The sequence below is a fragment of the Bos indicus genome, chromosome 1 (assembly GCF_029378745.1).
Source record: "Bos indicus isolate NIAB-ARS_2022 breed Sahiwal x Tharparkar chromosome 1, NIAB-ARS_B.indTharparkar_mat_pri_1.0, whole genome shotgun sequence".
Classification (NCBI taxonomy): domain Eukaryota; kingdom Metazoa; phylum Chordata; class Mammalia; order Artiodactyla; family Bovidae; genus Bos; species Bos indicus.
The window spans coordinates 11375522-11393170 of NC_091760.1; the positions used below are offsets into that span (position 1 = coordinate 11375522).

General features: G+C 43.4%; 2 protein-coding genes across 8 annotated transcripts in view; one reads left to right on the forward strand and one right to left on the reverse strand.

The window, feature by feature from the left end:
* The window catches only part of GABPA (GA binding protein transcription factor subunit alpha), a 38310-nt gene extending 31408 nt beyond the window's left edge, over positions 1-6902 (reverse strand). The window contains exon 1 of one of the 4 annotated variants that reach the window (XM_019960247.2): positions 6790-6902. The gene's annotated coding sequence lies outside the window, so the exon portion shown is untranslated. Of the gene's footprint in view, positions 1-2910; positions 4365-5719; positions 6016-6255; positions 6395-6789 lie in introns of those variants that run through there. The other 3 variants (XM_019960172.2, XM_019960323.2, XM_019960396.2) reach the window with 3 other exon arrangements.
* On the forward strand, positions 6734-14145 carry ATP5PF (ATP synthase peripheral stalk subunit F6). 4 transcript variants are annotated; one of them, XM_019960597.2, is made up of 4 exons: positions 6734-6871; positions 10351-10521; positions 13236-13360; positions 13965-14145. In XM_019960597.2, exons 2-4 carry the CDS (start codon positions 10358-10360, stop codon positions 14000-14002), a joined length of 327 nt encoding a protein of 108 aa, XP_019816156.1. In that variant the 5' UTR covers positions 6734-6871; positions 10351-10357; the 3' UTR covers positions 14003-14145. The 4 variants fall into 4 exon arrangements, with proteins under 4 accessions (XP_019816156.1, XP_019816078.1, XP_019816243.1 ...); XM_019960519.2 differs by lacking the exon at positions 6734-6871 and adding an exon at positions 6873-7004; XM_019960684.2 differs by lacking the exon at positions 6734-6871 and adding an exon at positions 6946-6993.
* Positions 14146-17649: the final 3504 nt, after the last annotated feature.

Genomic DNA, 17649 nt, shown 5'->3' on the forward strand with positions numbered 1-17649 from the left:
CCACTGTGCTTCTTGGGACGTTTACTAATCAGCTGACCTTATAATAGAGATCATCCTCGATTATCCAGGTGAGTCCAGTGACATCACAAGAATCATTAGAGAGGAAGAATCTAAAGAGATCCAGAGAGATTCAAAGTGAGGACGACTGACTGGCTGTGATTGGCTTTGAAGATGAAAAAAAAAGAGCCACAATCCAAGGAAGACAAGCAGTCTCTAAAATTTGGAAAAAGAAAGGAGACAGACCTTCCCCCAGAGCCTCCAGAAGAAATACAACTCTGCCAACACCTGATTTTAGCCAAGAATGACCCATTTCAGACTTCTGACTTCAGGAACGTATGATAGTAAGTTGGTGTTTTCAAGCCACTAAGTTTGTAGTAATTTGTTACTGTAGTTCTAGGAAACTAGTAAGTCTTCTTTCCCACTTTAGAGAGGGTTGTAACTCTCCTCAGGTCCAAAAATCTCCAACTATTGGGGAGCTGGTTTTCTGATAACTTAGTCTCTAAATTCTGGCATCTGAATCTAGACTTTCCGGTATAAAAATGATCTGATTTCTCCCTCACTATAAAGGCTCCTCTCACAGCTCCTCCATAACAAGAAAGAAGAATAATAAGAGGATGGGGCTCCCCACTGGAACAGATACACATCATGCACATCCGGCAGAATGCCTAGGCCCCAGCAGGTTTTGTTTGGGATGACAGAAGAATGAAGGGCTTTTGTTCTTCTTTCTTGCTGACCACAGCCTAGTCAGTCTTTCCTTTCTTCATAAAGCCTATTTCTTAATTGATACTATGTGTTAAAACTGGAATTCAACATGAGCACTAAAGCAAAACACCGGTGGCAGTAACCCAGTAGGGACCTTATAGAACAGCATAAGCTCACCTGGGAAGGCGTATTTGTTGACAGATGTATACACAGAACTTTGAACAGTGCCGCTCCTTTTGTAGGCACTGTATTAAAGTGTGTTTAATAAGTGAATGTTATAAAAACCAAAGGGGCTTCCCTGGTGGCTCAGCTGGTAAAGAATCTGCCTGCAATGCGGGAGACTTGGGTTTGATCTCTGGGTTGGGAACATCCCCTGGAGAAGGGAAGAGCTTACCCACTCCAGTATTCTGGCCTGGAGAATTCCATAGACTGCAAAGACAGCCGATGGGGTTGCAAAGAGTTGGACACAACTGAGCAACTTTCATCTATGAGCAGATCCTTGGGGCTCCTGTATTTCAAACAGTTGCCATTTTTGGACTTCCCTATATCTCAGTTGGTAAAGAATCCACCTGCAATGGAGGAGACTCGGTTCGATTCCTGCGTTAGGAAGATCTGCTGGAGAAGGGATAGGCTACCCACTCCAGTATTCTTGGGCTTCCCTTGTGGCTCAGCTGGTAAAGAATCTGCCTGTAATGTGGGAGACCTGGGTTCAATCCCTGGGTAGGGAAGATCCAGGGATCCAAATTGCTAACATCCAGTGGATCACAGAAAAAGCAAGCGAATTCCAGAAAAACACCTACTTCTGCTTTATTGATTATGTCAAAGCCTTTGACTGTGTAGATCACAACAAACTGTGGAAAATTCTGAAAGAGATCGGAATACCAGACCACCTTACCTGCCCCCTGAGAAATCTGTATGTAAGTCAAAAAGCAAGTTATAACTGGACATGGAACAATAGACTGGTTCCAAATTGGGAAACGGGTACATCAAGGCTACATATTGTCACCCTGCCTATTTAACTTATATGCAGAGTACATCATGCAAAATGCTGGGCTGGGTGAAGCACAAGCTGGAATCAAGACTGCCAGGAGAAATATCAATAACCTCAAATACACAGATAATACCACTCTTATGGCAGAAAGTGAAGAGGAACTAAAGAGCCTCTTGATGAAAAAGCTGGCTTAAAACTCAATTCAAAAAACAAAGACTGGCATCCGATCCCATCATTTCATGGCAAACAGATGGGGAAACGATGGAAACAGTGACAAACTTTATTTTCTTGGGCTCCAAAATCACTGCACATGGTGACTGCAGTCATAAAATTAAAAGATGCTTGCTCCTTGGAAGAAAAGCTATGACCAACCTAGACAGCAAAGACATTACTTTTATGACAAAGGTCCGTCTAGTCAAAGCTGTGGTTTTTCCAGTAGTCATGTGAGTGTTGGACTATAAAGAAAGCTGAGTGCCAAAGAATTGATGCTTTTGAACTGTGGTGTTGGAGAAGACTCTTGAGAATCCCTTGGACTGCAAGGCAATCAAACCAGTCAGTCCTAAAGGAAATCAGTCCTGAATATTCATTGGAAGGACAGATGCTGAAGCTGAAGCTCCAATGCTTTGAACACCTGATGCAAAGAGCTGACTCACTGGAAAAGACCCTGATGCTGGGAAAGACTGAAGGCAAGAAGAGAGGGAACAACAGAGGAAAAGATGGTTGGATGCCATCACCGACTCAACAGACATGAGTTTGAGTAAACTTCAGGAGTTGGTGATGGACAGCGAGGCCTAGTGTGCTGCAGTCCATGAGGTCGCAGCGAGTCGGACACAAATGAGTGACTGAACAGACTGATGAGAACCATTTCACACCGTATAATTGACTCCAGAAATCTAGACGACTTACATGTGAAAGGTAAAGCTATAAAACTAACAGAAGAAAGTGGTGGAATTTTGTGGATAAAAAAGGATTCATTTCTTGAAAAAGCATTCATTTCTTAAAATTCCAAAAACATATATCATAAGGAAAAAAACCTGATAATTTCATTACATAAAAGTTAAGATTTATGTTCGACAGACAGGATATAGTGTACAAAAAGACATTTCCAAAATCCATATATGATAAGGAAATAGTTACTGGAATACACAGTGAACAAGTTGATAATAATCCCCCCAAGTCAGGACAAAGTAGAAAAGTAGGTAAAGAAGGAAACTCACCTAAAGAGAAACCAAAATGGCTAAGGACACGAGGAGATGCTCACGTTCAAGCTATTCACCTTATTCTGTGTGTGTGTGGCAAAGATCAGAATGCTGAATACTGAAAAGAGCAGCAGGGACCTTGGAGCACAGGGATCCTGCCTCTGCTGATTGAAGACAGACAGGACTGACTACTCTGGAGAAACAGCTAGCAGCACTTGCTCAAATAAAGGGATTATACCTATGATCCAGCAATCTTGCCCTTAGATAAGCATTCCAGAGACATTCTCACAGTGATTGATAATAGTATGTTAAAGGTAGCTTTGCTGGAGACAGCTGAAAGCAGGAGCCAATACACGAACCTGTGATGAGAGTACTGCAGATGCAAGAAAATGTGAAACACACTATGGAACCTTAGTAACAGTCAGAAACAAAGAGATAATGAACACATAAAGGATAAAAACCGTACAAAAAAAAGTGAGAAATGGACTAAGGCTTATATTATAGCAGGACAGCATTTAAAAGGGTCATTTGTTTTATTTTTCAGGGTCCACGCGCAAGTCCACTCCCATTTCCATAATCAACTTTTAAAACGAGTGAATTTTCTAGGGACTTCAGAAAAATAGAAAAGAAATTTAGGAATTTCCCTGGTGGTCCAGTGATTACAGTTCCATGCTTCCAATGTAGGGGGCATGGTTTCCATCCCTAGTCAGGGAACTGATATCCCACAGGTCATGCAGCATGACCAACAAAATTCAAATAAACAATTAAAACAACAACAAAAAAGAAAGCACCGTAAGCAGATAGGTTAGGAGGTCCCCAGAAAAGAAGAATCAGGCATGGCTTTTGACAAACAGAAGCCATTTTTGTCCTAAGCCATTTTGAGATCTAAGCCTAACCACAATGCTTACCCTTGAATACAGCTCAGTAATAATGTTCTTAAGGAATAACAATAGCAAAGATAGTAAATCAGTATAAAAACTCCAGGTTCTGTTTCCATGGTAAAGATTAGCCTGAAGCACTTTCTTGAGCTGCTCTGCAGAATTTAAACCCTCCTCTAGTGGCAACCACTAGATCAACTGTAACCCAAAGGATGATAATATTGATCTTTTCTGACCTTTGTGACTTCAATCAACTAAAGCTTGGTTGCTGTCAACCTCTGCCCCAATCCTATCTTGAACTCTCCTCTTCAAGCTCCTTCATAAATATGCATGTACCCTTAGCTTAAGACTTTTCCCAATTTTGCTGCTTTGGGAAAGATCCCACAGTGTTCTTCTTGCTCTAAGTAATAAATCTCTTCTCCTGCTCTTTGGCTTGATTGCGTCTTTTGTCTTACACCCACCAAAAGATGAATCCAGTTTTCTGTACCTACCAGAGAAATGGCCCTAAGGGCTTTGATCAACAAGGATACTTGGCACACCTCTTGACAGAAGCACTAAGACAGAGAGTTGTTAAAAGAAATTTATACTGTGATCTTTCAAAAAAGTTAGAGATCAGTCTCCAAAAGGTGCCAAAGGTGGGGGGGGGGGGGGGTGTTGGGGTATGAATCCAATACACTTTTGGAAAACACTGTGTTACTTAAGTCTCTGAATTGATCTTCTTTCTCAATTCTCTAAATTAAGCCTAAAGAAGCAATGGAGACATTTGGCAAGCTGTCCAAATCTTTGCTGTCATTGCTCAAGTGGGTCTTAGCTCTTCTCCTGGAGCCAACTGCCCAGGATTCTACGTCAAAACTTAAGAAAATGGAGAAGACAGCATTACCTGGAGACTTTCCACACAGGAAAATGTCCCTTGACACTGGTTTTTCCTGGATTAAACCTAACCTGCTTTCAGAACACTTCACAAAACGAATACAAATTTATATTTAACTAAAAATTCCAGGAAAGGCTAGTATTCTTTAAAATAGTTATATTTACCACTATCTTTTAAAGCCACAGATAAACTTGAGGATTATTCTCCATTGGAGCACGTTATTAGTTTAGAGTTTAGAATAATTTTTCATAGTGAAGGACAATAAGTAAATGAAGGATAAATAAATACAAGTGTAATCTGGGAGTTTTTCTCAAGTTAAAAAATACTATTAAATAGTCTGAGAAAAAAGACATTTTTGGTTTTTAAAGATAAAAGTCAATAGCTAAGAAAAAGTAAACACAGACATCTGTGTGTACACATGCAGAGAGAAAGCAAGTGTGGACAAAGTGTGGCAAACTTGGCGTCTCTGGGGGGTGAACGTGTACCTTGTACAATTTCAGTGCATAATTTTTTGAATTTTCCTTTAGACTTGAAGTTTTATAAATAAAAGCTGGAGGGAGGTAAGTCAACAGTTTTAATTGTTCAGCCTCCACCTGCTGCTCCTCCATTAAACACCTAGCTCATTATTTAGATTCTTATTTTAAGATGATACAAGCCTCATGTCACTGCTCCTGTAGACACAATCCAGGTAAAACTGACATAAGTCCATCTAGCGTCAGAATTTGTCTCAAAATAATTAAGGCTGGAAAGCTTGGATCAAATCCCAAGAGAGAGATAACTCATTGTTCCCTCCACTTTCGAACTAGTTGACCCAGTTTCTTTTGACATTAAGACAATACCTAAGAACGTTATCCCTGCCCAGTTCTTTGCTTACGTGGACCCTTCTAAACCTTTGCCGCCTCCAAGACTCAGAACTACCGCGAGTCTTTCTAAATCACTCATCTCTTGCAGTGCAACATTAGGCGTGGTCCTCCCTGCCGTTAACCTAATCAAACTGGGATTCCTAAACACAAAGACGTTGTTGGCTTATCTTCCAGCCTGCAAAAACACACTTAAAAAGCTGACAAGCCACACTAACCCATCGTTTTCTCGTCTCACTTCCTCGTTTTTAAAAGAAACCCAATGGACTCCAGACATTAAACAGATGGCTTTAACCCAACTGTAAGACAATTCTAGAAAGACCACTGGACCCGAAGGGAGAGCGCATCGCTGAGTTGGCAAGAAGATCGATATGGCATCGTGCTGTGAGATCCCAGGGGCGTCGGGATCAGGTCCCGACCGCGGCGGCTGCGAAGCACGGCGGACAGCCGAGCAGGGGCACAGGGAGGGGAGGGGGCGGCGAGAGGTGACATGAACTACCCGGGCCCCGGGGGCGCGCGGCCTCGCGGAGCCCCGCGCCGCGCGCCCCCCGCCCCTCCCCGCACAGCCTCCCCCGCCCCTCCCCACCCGGCTCCCTCAAGTCTCCACGAACGGAAATGGGAGTCACAGCGCCGGGGACCAGCGGAAACAAAACACAGAGGCGGCCGCGGGGGGGCCGCGGTGGGGGAGAAGGCCCCGGAACGAAGCCGGCCCGCGCGGGCCCGCGCTGTCTTCCTCCCCCGCGGCCGCACTCACCCGCTCCGGATTCGGCCCCGTCGCCCCCGCCCGCACTCCAGAGCCGGCTGAGAAGCGCAGCGGCGCGGGCTCCACGTGCAGCGTCTCTCCCGGTAAGACCCGCAGCTCCCGCGACTCGAAGTGGGAGGCCCCTGGGCCCTTCCCGCGAAAACGGCGCAGAGAAACTACAACAACCCCCCCTCCACCTCCCAGGCACCCCCGGGTTCGGGACTACAACTCCCAGCAGGTTGCGCGAAACGGACGCCTAAGGCAGCGGAGGCTCACGAGGCACAAGGGAGCAGCAACGCCCCAGTTCGCTTTGTTTTACACTGTCACTTTGCACAATCGTATACCTCAACAACCCCCCCCCCCCCCCCCCCCTGTCAATCAAGGAATAGGACGCTGACTCGGGGCCCGGGGGACTGAACTAGGGGACAGGCCAGTCCAAGGGCGCATGCGTAAACCACACGATTTCCGAGAGGGAAAAAGAGAGCGGGTCAAGTTGGGCGAAGGAAAGATGGCGGAGGCGTCACTAGAGGACCCGGAAGCACTTACCCTCCACTTCCTCCTCCTGTTTGGCTTCTGTCTCACCTACAGCCGTCCGGTCGCAGAGTGTCTCCGAGACGCTTCCTGTCCGGTGAGTGTCGACCGTCTGAAACGGCGGCCCATAATGCATTGCGATGGCGGGTAGGCGGGTGGGGGCGGAGCCAGGGCCGGAAGTAGAACGGGGCGGTGGCGGCGGTGGCTGGCGGTTCGGCAGTGAGTGCAAGGTGACTGGGAGGGTAACTGGACTAACGTGGCCTCTTGGGACTTGGGTTTGGGTTTCTTCACGAGGTCTGGGATGCCCTTTTCCCTCTAAGACTTTGGAAAAGAGAGCAGTCTTATATCCCGGGGCGCCTTCACGGCCTGGCCCGGGGTCATTTTCGACCTCGGCGCCTTTCGGCCTTGAAGTTTGCTGTAGATTCAATAAGTAGCCAGAAAATCCCGCTCTGAGGGCCAGCCTGGCTCACAGGGTGGCGCGGGCTGCAGGGAGGCCGGCGCTTCGTGGACTTGCAGCCCGTCTGGGGCAGCCCAAGGTCATGTCCGCGGGGCCGGTCTGCAGCCAGGCTTGCTCATCCCGGACGCGTGGGAGGTGGTTCTGAACTATTTAGGAATAGAACTTGAGAGAAAAAGACAATGGTCATCTTAAAAGTTTGGACGCCACCTAAAGATGTTGGTAGTGCTGAAATTTGGTTAAGCAGCTTTTGTTTTACATCACGGTTTCCTGGAGGAGAGCACTAACCTTGGACTGGCCAGTCGTCACTAAACGGGAGAGCCATGCTCCCTCTCAGCACAGGGCCGCTTCTTCTGCTGTTCTTTTCTAGCTGTTGCTTTCCCCAATTTCTTTGCGTATGTCCAATCCCTGTCATAGCTGGCGTGCGTGGCCTCGCATAGTACTTGAATAGAGGGCTTAATCATAGTTGATACTTTATATTACCTATTTGGATTCCCTGGTGGCTCAGACGGTAAAACGTCTGCCCGCAATGCGGGAGACCCGGATTTGATCCCCGGGTCGTGAAGATCTCTGGAAAAGGAAATGGCAACCCACTCCAGTTCTCTTGCCTAGAAAATTCCGTGGATGGAGGAGCCTGGTGGGCTACAGTCCATGAGGTAGTAAAGAGTAGGACACGTCAATACCTATTTGTGTAACGACATGTATGTTTCTCAATAGATATTCAATCTTTGGGGAAAAAACTGAAACAGAGGAAAAGGAACAAGTTTTGATAGTGAGATTATGTGTTCATTTTTTAGATAAATTGAGTTCGAGAGCAAGATAAGACTTCTGAAAGGATGAGAGATGATGATGTATAGTTTTGGAATTCAGGAAGAAGACCACGCACAATTAGGTGTGATTTGGGGATCATTAATAAACTGTCTTGCATATTGTCTTACTATCTGTGAAGGAGGCTTAAGAATACTTTGCTCTGTTTCTTAACAGGATTGCTGTAAGGGTACCAGGAGAGAATATGTATGGAAGTACTTGGCAGAATACCTAGGTCTGAACAGATGTTAGGGTGACCCTATTGGAAAGTGTTGTTTGTGTTTATGTTGCCAAAAGGGAAAGTATACACTGAGTTGCACAATTTTAAAAATGTATCTGTGTCCTGTCAGATTCTGTTGTGTAACCTGGGATCAGGTACTTACCTTTAAGCCACAGTTTCTGTATGTGTGAAGTGAGAATGATATTAAGTAGCACCTTGGGTGTTAGTCACTCAGTTGTGTCCCCGACTCTTTGTGACTCCATAGACTATAGCCCACAGGCTCCTCTCTCCATGGGATTCTTCAGGCAAGAATACTGGAGGGGGTTGCCATTCCCTTCTCCAGGGGATCTTCCCCACCCAGGGATGGAACCTGGGTCTCCTGCATTGCAGGCAGATTCTTTACACCTGAGCCACCAGGGAAGTAGCACCTTAAGGTCATTCAAATAGTTTTCTTTCATCCTGTAGGTGAAGGATATTTGGTAGATTGTAGGATTTATTTTGATAGTCTTTTTATGTGCGATTTCATGAACTTCTCGGCACTATTGACGTTTTGAACCAAATATTTCTTTGTTGTGGGGAGGGTGCTATTGTTGTTGTTGTTACAGGATTTTGGCAGCCTGCTGGGTTTTACCCACTAGAGGCTAGTAACATTCGCCCTGTCAGGACAACCAAAAATGTCTTCAAACATTGCCAGGTATTTCCTGTGGGACATCGCCGCGATTAGAGAACTGCAGTGCCACTCTTCAGTCTTCTAGCTTAATGCTTTCCAACTCTCACTAGTAAAGGGCCACATTCCCCCTGGCCCTTGTGGATTCTTTGAAGAATCCAGTAAAAGTGAATTACTGGAAAACGTAGTAGATGAAAGACAAAACATGGAGACACAAAATACGAACTCTTAATTGCTTCCTTTGTGGCTCAGCTGGTAAAGACTCCACCTGCAGTGCGGGAGACCTGGGTTTGATCCCTGGGTTTGGAAGATCCTGGAGAAGGGAAAGGCTACCCACTCCAGTATTCTGGCCTGGGGAATTCCATGGACTGTGTAGTCCATGGGGCCGCAAAGAGTTGGACGTGACTGAGCGGCTTTCACTTTCACTATTGAATTCTGCAGGTATGAATTACTCCGTCAGATTGCTGTAAAAGTTTCTAAATGCTTATTCCCAATTTTGATACTATAGTGGAGCACTAACACTGTACTACTGAGAGTCCTCAGACCACACTTGGAGCAGTAGTGTTAAATTTAACAGTTTGGTGTGACGGTGCTTGTTTAAGTCATTTGGGGAGCTGGGGAATCATGTTAGCGTGTTAGGTTCAGAAGTTTGACCAGGCTATATCGAAGTGTGACTCTATCATTCCAACATGGCTTGGTCAGCCCTTTATTAATCTGGGGCAGTTTCTTCTAATTTTTCTATGATCTCCTTATTCTTTTTCTTTTGGAATTCCTGTTTGCATATAATGAGGTTGTACTGCTTGATTTTCCCTCTCTTGTTGGTGGACTCCCTTGTGTGTTTTGTTTTTTTGGACTCCTTGCTGTTTTTTCTTGCTGGTTCTTTTGGACTCAGATCTGGTTTTTACAGTATTCATGAATGCCTGGAATCCTGCAGCTGTACCAGGCGGAGCAGTTTCTCTCCCTGTGGGCCTGTGAAATGCAAACTGAGGTTGAGGCAGCTGTCTCCAGGCTTCCTGTTCGTATCCCTTTTTGCCTTGTGAGGGAGTCAGGGGAACCTGGTAGGCTAATTTTGGAACCGGTATTACTGTCTCTCTGCTGAGGGTGGGCGTACAAGACTAAAAAGTTCGTGGAGAAGAAACACCCCATCCCTGATTTTGTGCTTTCTTTCTGCATCTGACCTAGTGGAGTGCATGCAGGCCTGAGTGATTCTGAATTCTAGATCCCAGGGCCTTTTACTTGAGCAGCAGAACACTTGCAGTGAGGGGTAGAGAGGGAAAAGGATCTTTGGTCAGGTGACTGTTCTTAGTATTCACTGAGTTCTGTAGCACTTAGTAGAATTGGGTACCCACTGTAACACTTTTACAGGGCTTTTACAATTATGTCAATCTTAATGTATCTTCACATGCTGGTTCTTGTTTCCAATAACAGGATCACCATGATTCTTCAGAGACTCTTCAGGTTGTCCTCTGCTGTTCAGTCTGCAATCTCAGTCTCTTGGAGGAGGAACATTGGTATTACAGCAGTGGCATTTAATAAGGAGCTTGATCCTGTGCAGAAACTCTTCGTGGACAAGATTAGAGAATATAGAACTAAGCGACAGTAAGTGGGTAGATCACGGACCTTGGTGTTAATGTGCATATTCAAACCTTGGTGTTAATGTGCATATTCAAAGTATGTACGTTTTGAGATGGTAAAGAATTACGTGGCGTTTCAAAGTGTCTAAGACCTTCACTGAGCTGATCCCTGTGGTACAGGTTCATTAGCTGCTCCAAAAGAAAAAGATGAGGACCTTGATATATTTTTTTTTAAGTCCCAAATTTTATATTATGAATTCCCAGGGAGGACTGCATTAAATCTAGTGCCATTTTAGATATATCCCCATTGTAATGTCATTTATTATAAACTGGAGTCAATTCATACAGGTATACCATACAAGATCCATACAATTCATACAAGATCCATACCAGGATCTTAGAAATCATTTAGGAACCGTATTTGAGAAAATTAAGCCCCTTGGACAATGATTATCCTAAGGTCATAAAACTAATTATGGGGAAAATATACTCAGAATATTCTCTCAATTTAGTGATCTTGGGACCACTAAATTGATTTGGGGAGAAATGTATAAGCACAGCATTTTTTTCTTTAACATTACTTCCATAGTTAATATATTTCTGGGACTGTCAAAAGACAGAAGACTCTGAAATGGCATAAAGCAAATCCAGGGAAAACCTAATTACAGAACCGCAAAGTTTTGAAGGTGATTAATGACCTTAGCCATCATCAGATTTAACCCCAAAATCTTTGGGAAAGTGATACAGATTAGTTCAGAGTTTTGTTTTATTTAGTTGTCTACCATATGCAGAGCACTGGACTATTGAGAATGGTGGGCTACAAAGAAAGAAGCCACTTGGCATTTCCATAATATTCTTTAAATCTAAGAGGGTAGAAAGTTTGTAAGCAAGTAAATATAATAGAAGGTAAAATAGATTAAGTGATAAGGTACTGACACATTCAGTGTTTGGGGAACTTCTTGGAAGGAATCCTCTTTTCTAGCTGGTACATTTGAAAGGTGGCATGGAAGAGTAATGTTTCCAAAAGCTTGTGGATCCAAGAACTGGACAATGATCGTCAATCATCAAGTATCCAGTTAGAAGGCTCTGTCTAGAACTGTGCTATATATTTCTGTGGCTGTTATCCACATGTGACTATTCAAATTCTAATTGAGTATAAATAAAAATTCAATTCCTCATTTGCCTTTTAGCCACATTTCTGGTGCTCAATACCAGATATGGCTAGTGGTTACCATGTTAGACAGCACAGACACAGAGTATTCTGTTATCATAGAAAGTTTCTGTTGTACATACTGGTATAGAAGAAAACTGAGTCCGTGACAAGAAACATCATTAACAAGTTCTTAAATTAGAGCTGGCTTAATATTTTTTTGTGGAAATAACAAATAAGATCCTATGCCTTATCATAGGCATAGGTGAAAATACTAGCCTTGATGGAATTTTCACTTATAATTTTTTTATTATATTGTTCATTGTTAAACGGGGCAGTAACATTATGACAAACAAGAATTTGTGCAAATAGTTAATTAGGTCTAATTGGCCCGTTGCTGGTCTGTGAAGTGAAAATCGCTCAGTTGTGTCCAACTCTTCTACCCTATGGACTATATAGCCTGCCAGGCTTGTCTGTCCATGGGGATTCTCCAGGCAGGAATACTTTAGTGGGTATCCCTTCTCCAGGGGATCTTCCCAACCCAGGGATCAAACCCAGGTCTCCCACATTGCCGGCAGACTCTACCATCTGAGCCGCCAGGGAAGCCCAGCTGATCCATGATGCTGTGTTTATCTTTACAAAGCACAGCTCTTTAATTTTGTCATTTTATTGCTTAGCAAACAAAATACAGACTCCCAGACTATACATTCTGGGCCTCCTGTGATCTGGGTCCTGCTAGCTTTTCCATCTAGGCTGCTTAGCATTTCCCACATACAGCCAATGCTTTCCCACCTTCTCATCCTTGCTTTTGAGTCTTAGAATGTCTCAAATTACAGTCTGACCCAAATGCATGGTTTGTCACAAATGCCACCTTTTTAAAATGCAATCTGCCTGTTGAGCTTAGCAAAAGTGACCCCTCACCTCCAGTAGCTTTTTGTTAAACTGACTGCCTCTTGGCATAAATGTTTATAAGTGCTACTTTTTCTTTCTTGTAAATGGTAAAACCTCTGAGGATAGGAAGTAATTTGCTTCTTTGATAGGCCGCTCTTACAGACTTAAACCCTTCAGTGGTGTTTGATTTAAAGCACAGTGATAGTAGATAATTGCGTGTTCACGGTGTGCCAGGCACTGGCCCACGAGTGGTACATGTACACAGTCTCTGAATTCCCTCAGCACCGTCAGGTAGGATTTTGGAGTTGTCGGTGTAGAAACTAGAGTTTAGAGTGCTTCATGCCTTGCTCTAGTTCACACAGTAACTAGATTGTAGAACTGACAATAAAACAAACAGTTATTCACCCCAAGCGCATAGACTTAGCCTTTACACCTTATTGCTGCTCAGACGCTGAGAAATTCTGACTTTTCATAACACTGATACTGACAGACCTTGAATGTTGTTTGAAGTTGCCTCATTTGTGTGAACCCTCATCATATTTAAAATTGTTTGATTTTACATTTACATTCAAATTGAAATACTTGTTACCTTTCAGAAAAGTCTGCTCTTGTCTACGCTCGGAAGATCTGTGAAACTTAATTTTGTTTCTGTAAACTAATGTTTAAAATACACTTTCACTTGGTCATGTACACTACAGGACATCTGGAGGACCTGTTGATGCTGGCCCAGAATATCAGCAAGACCTAGACCGGGAGCTTTTTAAACTTAAGCAAATGTATGGTAAAGCAGACATGAATACGTTCCCTAACTTCACGTTTGAAGGTAAGTCTTTGTAATCACAGGTTCATTGTTGTGGGAGATCATTTTAAGTAGAGAATATTTACATGGGTTGTTTGGAGGATTAAATGACAATTACACGTGAATGTAATTTGAGCAAGCTCCGGGAGTTGGTGCTGGATAGGGAAGCATGGCGTGCTGCGGTCCATGGGGTCGCAAAGAGCTGGGCATGACTGAGCAACTGAACTGAACATGTGAAGGTATTAGGACAGTGGCATGTGTGGCAAGCACTGTGGTAAATGCCACTGGAAGAGATCACATAGCATAGAGGTGAAACGGTGGGGACCTAAAATCAAACGCCTGACAGTATCATTATGGGCTCTGGGATTCTGGATAGTTAACTGGTCCTTGTTTCTAATCTGACATTTGGGTAAGATCATACTGTCGTCTTAGTTGTAGTTAAATGACGTAATATATGTAAATTCATAGAACCTGGTTCATTTTAAGTCCTAAATAAATCTTAAGTTATATTTACGTGTAGATGTTTCTTTAAAAAATTGGAAGATGGATGAGATAAATATTAAAGTTTTTTAGAAAATATGCTTTATTGCAATATGACTAAGTTTGAACCTTTCTTTCCTCTTTTTAGACCCCAAGTTCGAAGTTGTCGAGAAACCACAATCCTGAAGAAGTAATGTAAAATTGATCTGGTAATTTGTCCTAGATTAGTTGTACAGCTGGCCACAAGTAACAGAATAAACATTTCATAGCTGTCAAATGTTCTTTTAATTCTGATTTCAAATAAATTATTTGGTGATGTTAGGTATACAGCTGAGTGTATTGAATTCTGTTTTTTTTTCTTAATCGATTGATTTTACTTTATATTTATTTATTTGCTGTCCCGGATCTTAGTTGTGGCATGAGATCTCTTCGTTACAGCATGTGGGATCTAGTTCCCTGCCAGGGACTGAACCCAGGCCCCCTGCATTGGGAGCTTGGAGTCTTAGCCACTGGACCACCAGGGAAGTCCCCGAATTCTTTGTTTTGAGATCCTCCTATTTGGTTATATGAAAACAGAAGGAGACCTTGGATTAACTGAGTACCATTTGCCCCGAACTTGGCAGATTCTTCTCAGAGTGTTGAGGTGTCCTGTTTATTTTGGAGACTTACTGCTGGAGAGGAGCCACCCTGACTGAACGAAGGAGTGTTCTCAGTGGGGGATGTCACACCTGCTCCCAGAATATGAAGAAACGGTTCAGAAATCATTGATGATAGCTTTTTCAGGGAACTCGGGTGTGACTGTGAATATGTCCAGGGACTGACTTTTATGTTTTAATTTCCATCTCCTGTCTTAAATGTTTTTATTATCCCAATAACTCACCTCTCTCCTCTCCCCTTAAAGTGTAATGGTCACTGTATCTATTACAAGGCTATGCAGATAGATCAAGGAATGCTGGGGGTGGAGGAGAGGAGGGTTCTACAAAGGAATTTCCTTGAAAATAGATTAAAGCTGTATGGTGGTGTTTGCCCAGTGGATGGAATATCAAGTAGATGTGCCAGATAAGTGGGAGAGCAGGTGCATCAAAATTTCAGTAAGTAGACAGTTCTATTTTTTAGTTTTCTTTTTTTTTAAAAAGGCAACTGTGCCTTTTTAAATCTGACACTCTCTCGTGTCAATAAATACGTCTCTTTAGTAAAACTTTAGAGATTGTTGTAAGTGAAGTCGAAAAAAAGTCTTACTAGGTTATCTCACTTCGAAAGGAATAGATTTTTACTATGGCATACCGTATTAGCTGAAATCTAAACCTGGTGAAAGTGTGTTAGTTGCACAGTCGTGTCTGACTCTCTGACCCCATGGACTATAGCCAGCCAGGCTCCTCCATCCATGGAATTCTCCAGGTAAGAATACTGGAGTGAGTAGCCATTCTCTTCTCCAGGGGATCTTCCTCACCCAGGGATCAAACGTGGGTCCTCCTGCATTGCAGGTGGGTTCTTCACCGTCTAGGCCACCAGGAGAGCCCCGGTGCTCTTAAAAGGACAAATTTGAGTTGAGGAAAGGTATGGGAACCAGAAATGGACATGTGCCTGCCTGTTACGTGTCTGTCTAGTGCTACTGTTAACCAAAGAGGGCTTCTGTTGTAGGCAGTTTTCACTTAACTCCATTTAGTGTAGGATTTTCTGCCTCTGACTGTTGCTACCCTTGGTGTGGCAGCATAGTGCTGACTCTGGTTAGATGCTTAATGTATGAGTTCTTGGAGCGCTATGTGGGCTAGAAGCTTTCGTCATGCAGATTACCTTAAATGGGAGGTCCACTCCAACCCGTCTCTTCCAGACTCCCCTCCACTCCCACTTCAGCCATACAGTCCACAGTCTCTTGTTTCAGATGTTTGCTTTCAGTGTTTGACAGGAAGGCTCAAGACCATCTACTTTCCAAGCTGCCTACTTGACCACCAAAAACAGATCCTTACTTTGAGACACAGTGGGAAGACAGGTACCTCACCATTTCCTCTGCTCTATTCCTTGATACCTTTTCCCTTTGCTCAAATAGCTATTTGGCAGGTGCCTTCAATTGTTGCAGTTTTGGTTCTCTTTAAAATTCTCTTTACTTGCCTTGGAGTGAGTTAAGGAATAGAACTCACAGCTTTGACAAAGACAATTTGGACAATTCATTCTCTGTCTCAGGCTTCCCTTGTGGCTCAGATGGTAAGGAATCCGTCCTATATAACTGTATTAAATGGAGATCAAGAAGTGCCATAAGAAAACCAATCAAAGGCTATGGAAATTCAGAGAAGAAAGAAACTTCTTCCAGCAAGGAGAGTTTTCACAGAGAAGGTGGAATTTGAACTGAGTCCTGAAGAGTAACTAGAATTTACATACCTTGTGGTTAGGAGAATCAGCAGCTCTCCAAGTCAAGGAGAAACAAAGGGTTGTTAAGGTAAAACGACCTTAATTCAGTTTAATGGGTACGTAAGGCAACTAAAGAGGAACGGTGGAGGGTGTAACTGAACAGGGAGGGGTGATGATACGACAACGTGGGTGGGGGTGGATTGGGGGACCTCTGAATTTCAATTGGTGACCAACTGATGGCTCAGACCATGAAGAATCTGATTGCAACTCGGGAGACCTGGGTCTGATCCCTGGGTCAGGAAGATCCCCTGGAAAAGGACATGGCAACCCACTGCAGTATTCTTGTCTGGAAAATTTCAGACAAGAAATTTTGGGCTATAATGGTGGGCTATAAGTCCATGGGGTCAAAAAAAGTGGGACATAACAGTGATTTAACAGTTGGAATTTCAGGCTAAGATGATTAGACCTTGGTCAGACTAAGTAAAGGAAAAGAGTGAAAGCTTTTAGTAATGGGATGGGTCAAAAGCGAGAAGGGAGTTGACAGTGTTCAAGGGAGTAATCCGAGGGTAACTGACTGGTGGTGTGGGGGAGTGGGAGACTAGGGAACAAAGAAACCTTCAGAATGGTGAGACTGGAATTGCTCCTAGGAGAGGGGGTGATCGAGGGGGAAAATACCAGAAGACAAAAGATATGAGATAGTAGGAGGAGATAAAAGTAGTTAAAAATGTGCCAATGAATGATGGAGTCTCTGAATAAACAGATTAAAAACAATGATTAAAGATAGAGTGGTAGTAATATAAATGTATTTATAATGGTCAGCTTCAATCTTGAAAAAAAGATTAAAGATTTGAGTATCTGTGGTGAGGGGATAAAATGACTTTTTTTTTTTTTTTTAAATGGATTTGTAGCATTTTTAAAAACCTTTTTGGCTGCACCATGTGGCTTGTAGGATCTTAGTTCCCTGACCAGGGATTGAACCCAGGGCCCTTGGCAGTGAATGCTCCAAGTCCTAACCACGGGACCACCAGGGAATTCCCCACCATGACTCTAACCTGGGCAGGAGGACAAAGCGTCACAGGCTGTGAGACTAGACAGGAGTGGATGGGCCAGAGATTACTGAGAATGAAAGGAAGGTGTCCTTGGAGAGGAGAATGTGAGAATGTAAAAGGAAGGAATGCTAGAACAGAGAAAAAACATCTTGTGTAGAACGTTCTGGATCAGATGGACCTGGGTCACATTGACTCTGCCTCTTCAGTTGGTTTTGTAAACTTGGCAGTCATTGACTCAGTTTATCTCGGTCTCCTCATCTGTAAAATGAGGACATTGCCCTCTTTATACAATCGAGGTGAATGAGATTTTGTATACCCTCACCTCTACCCACCCCACCCTCCACAACATTATATATAAAGTGTTTAATAAATAGTTTCGGCACTTTATTTTCAGAGCATTTTTTTTAGCACTGGAGAAGCTGGTAGGTTCCCAGACTG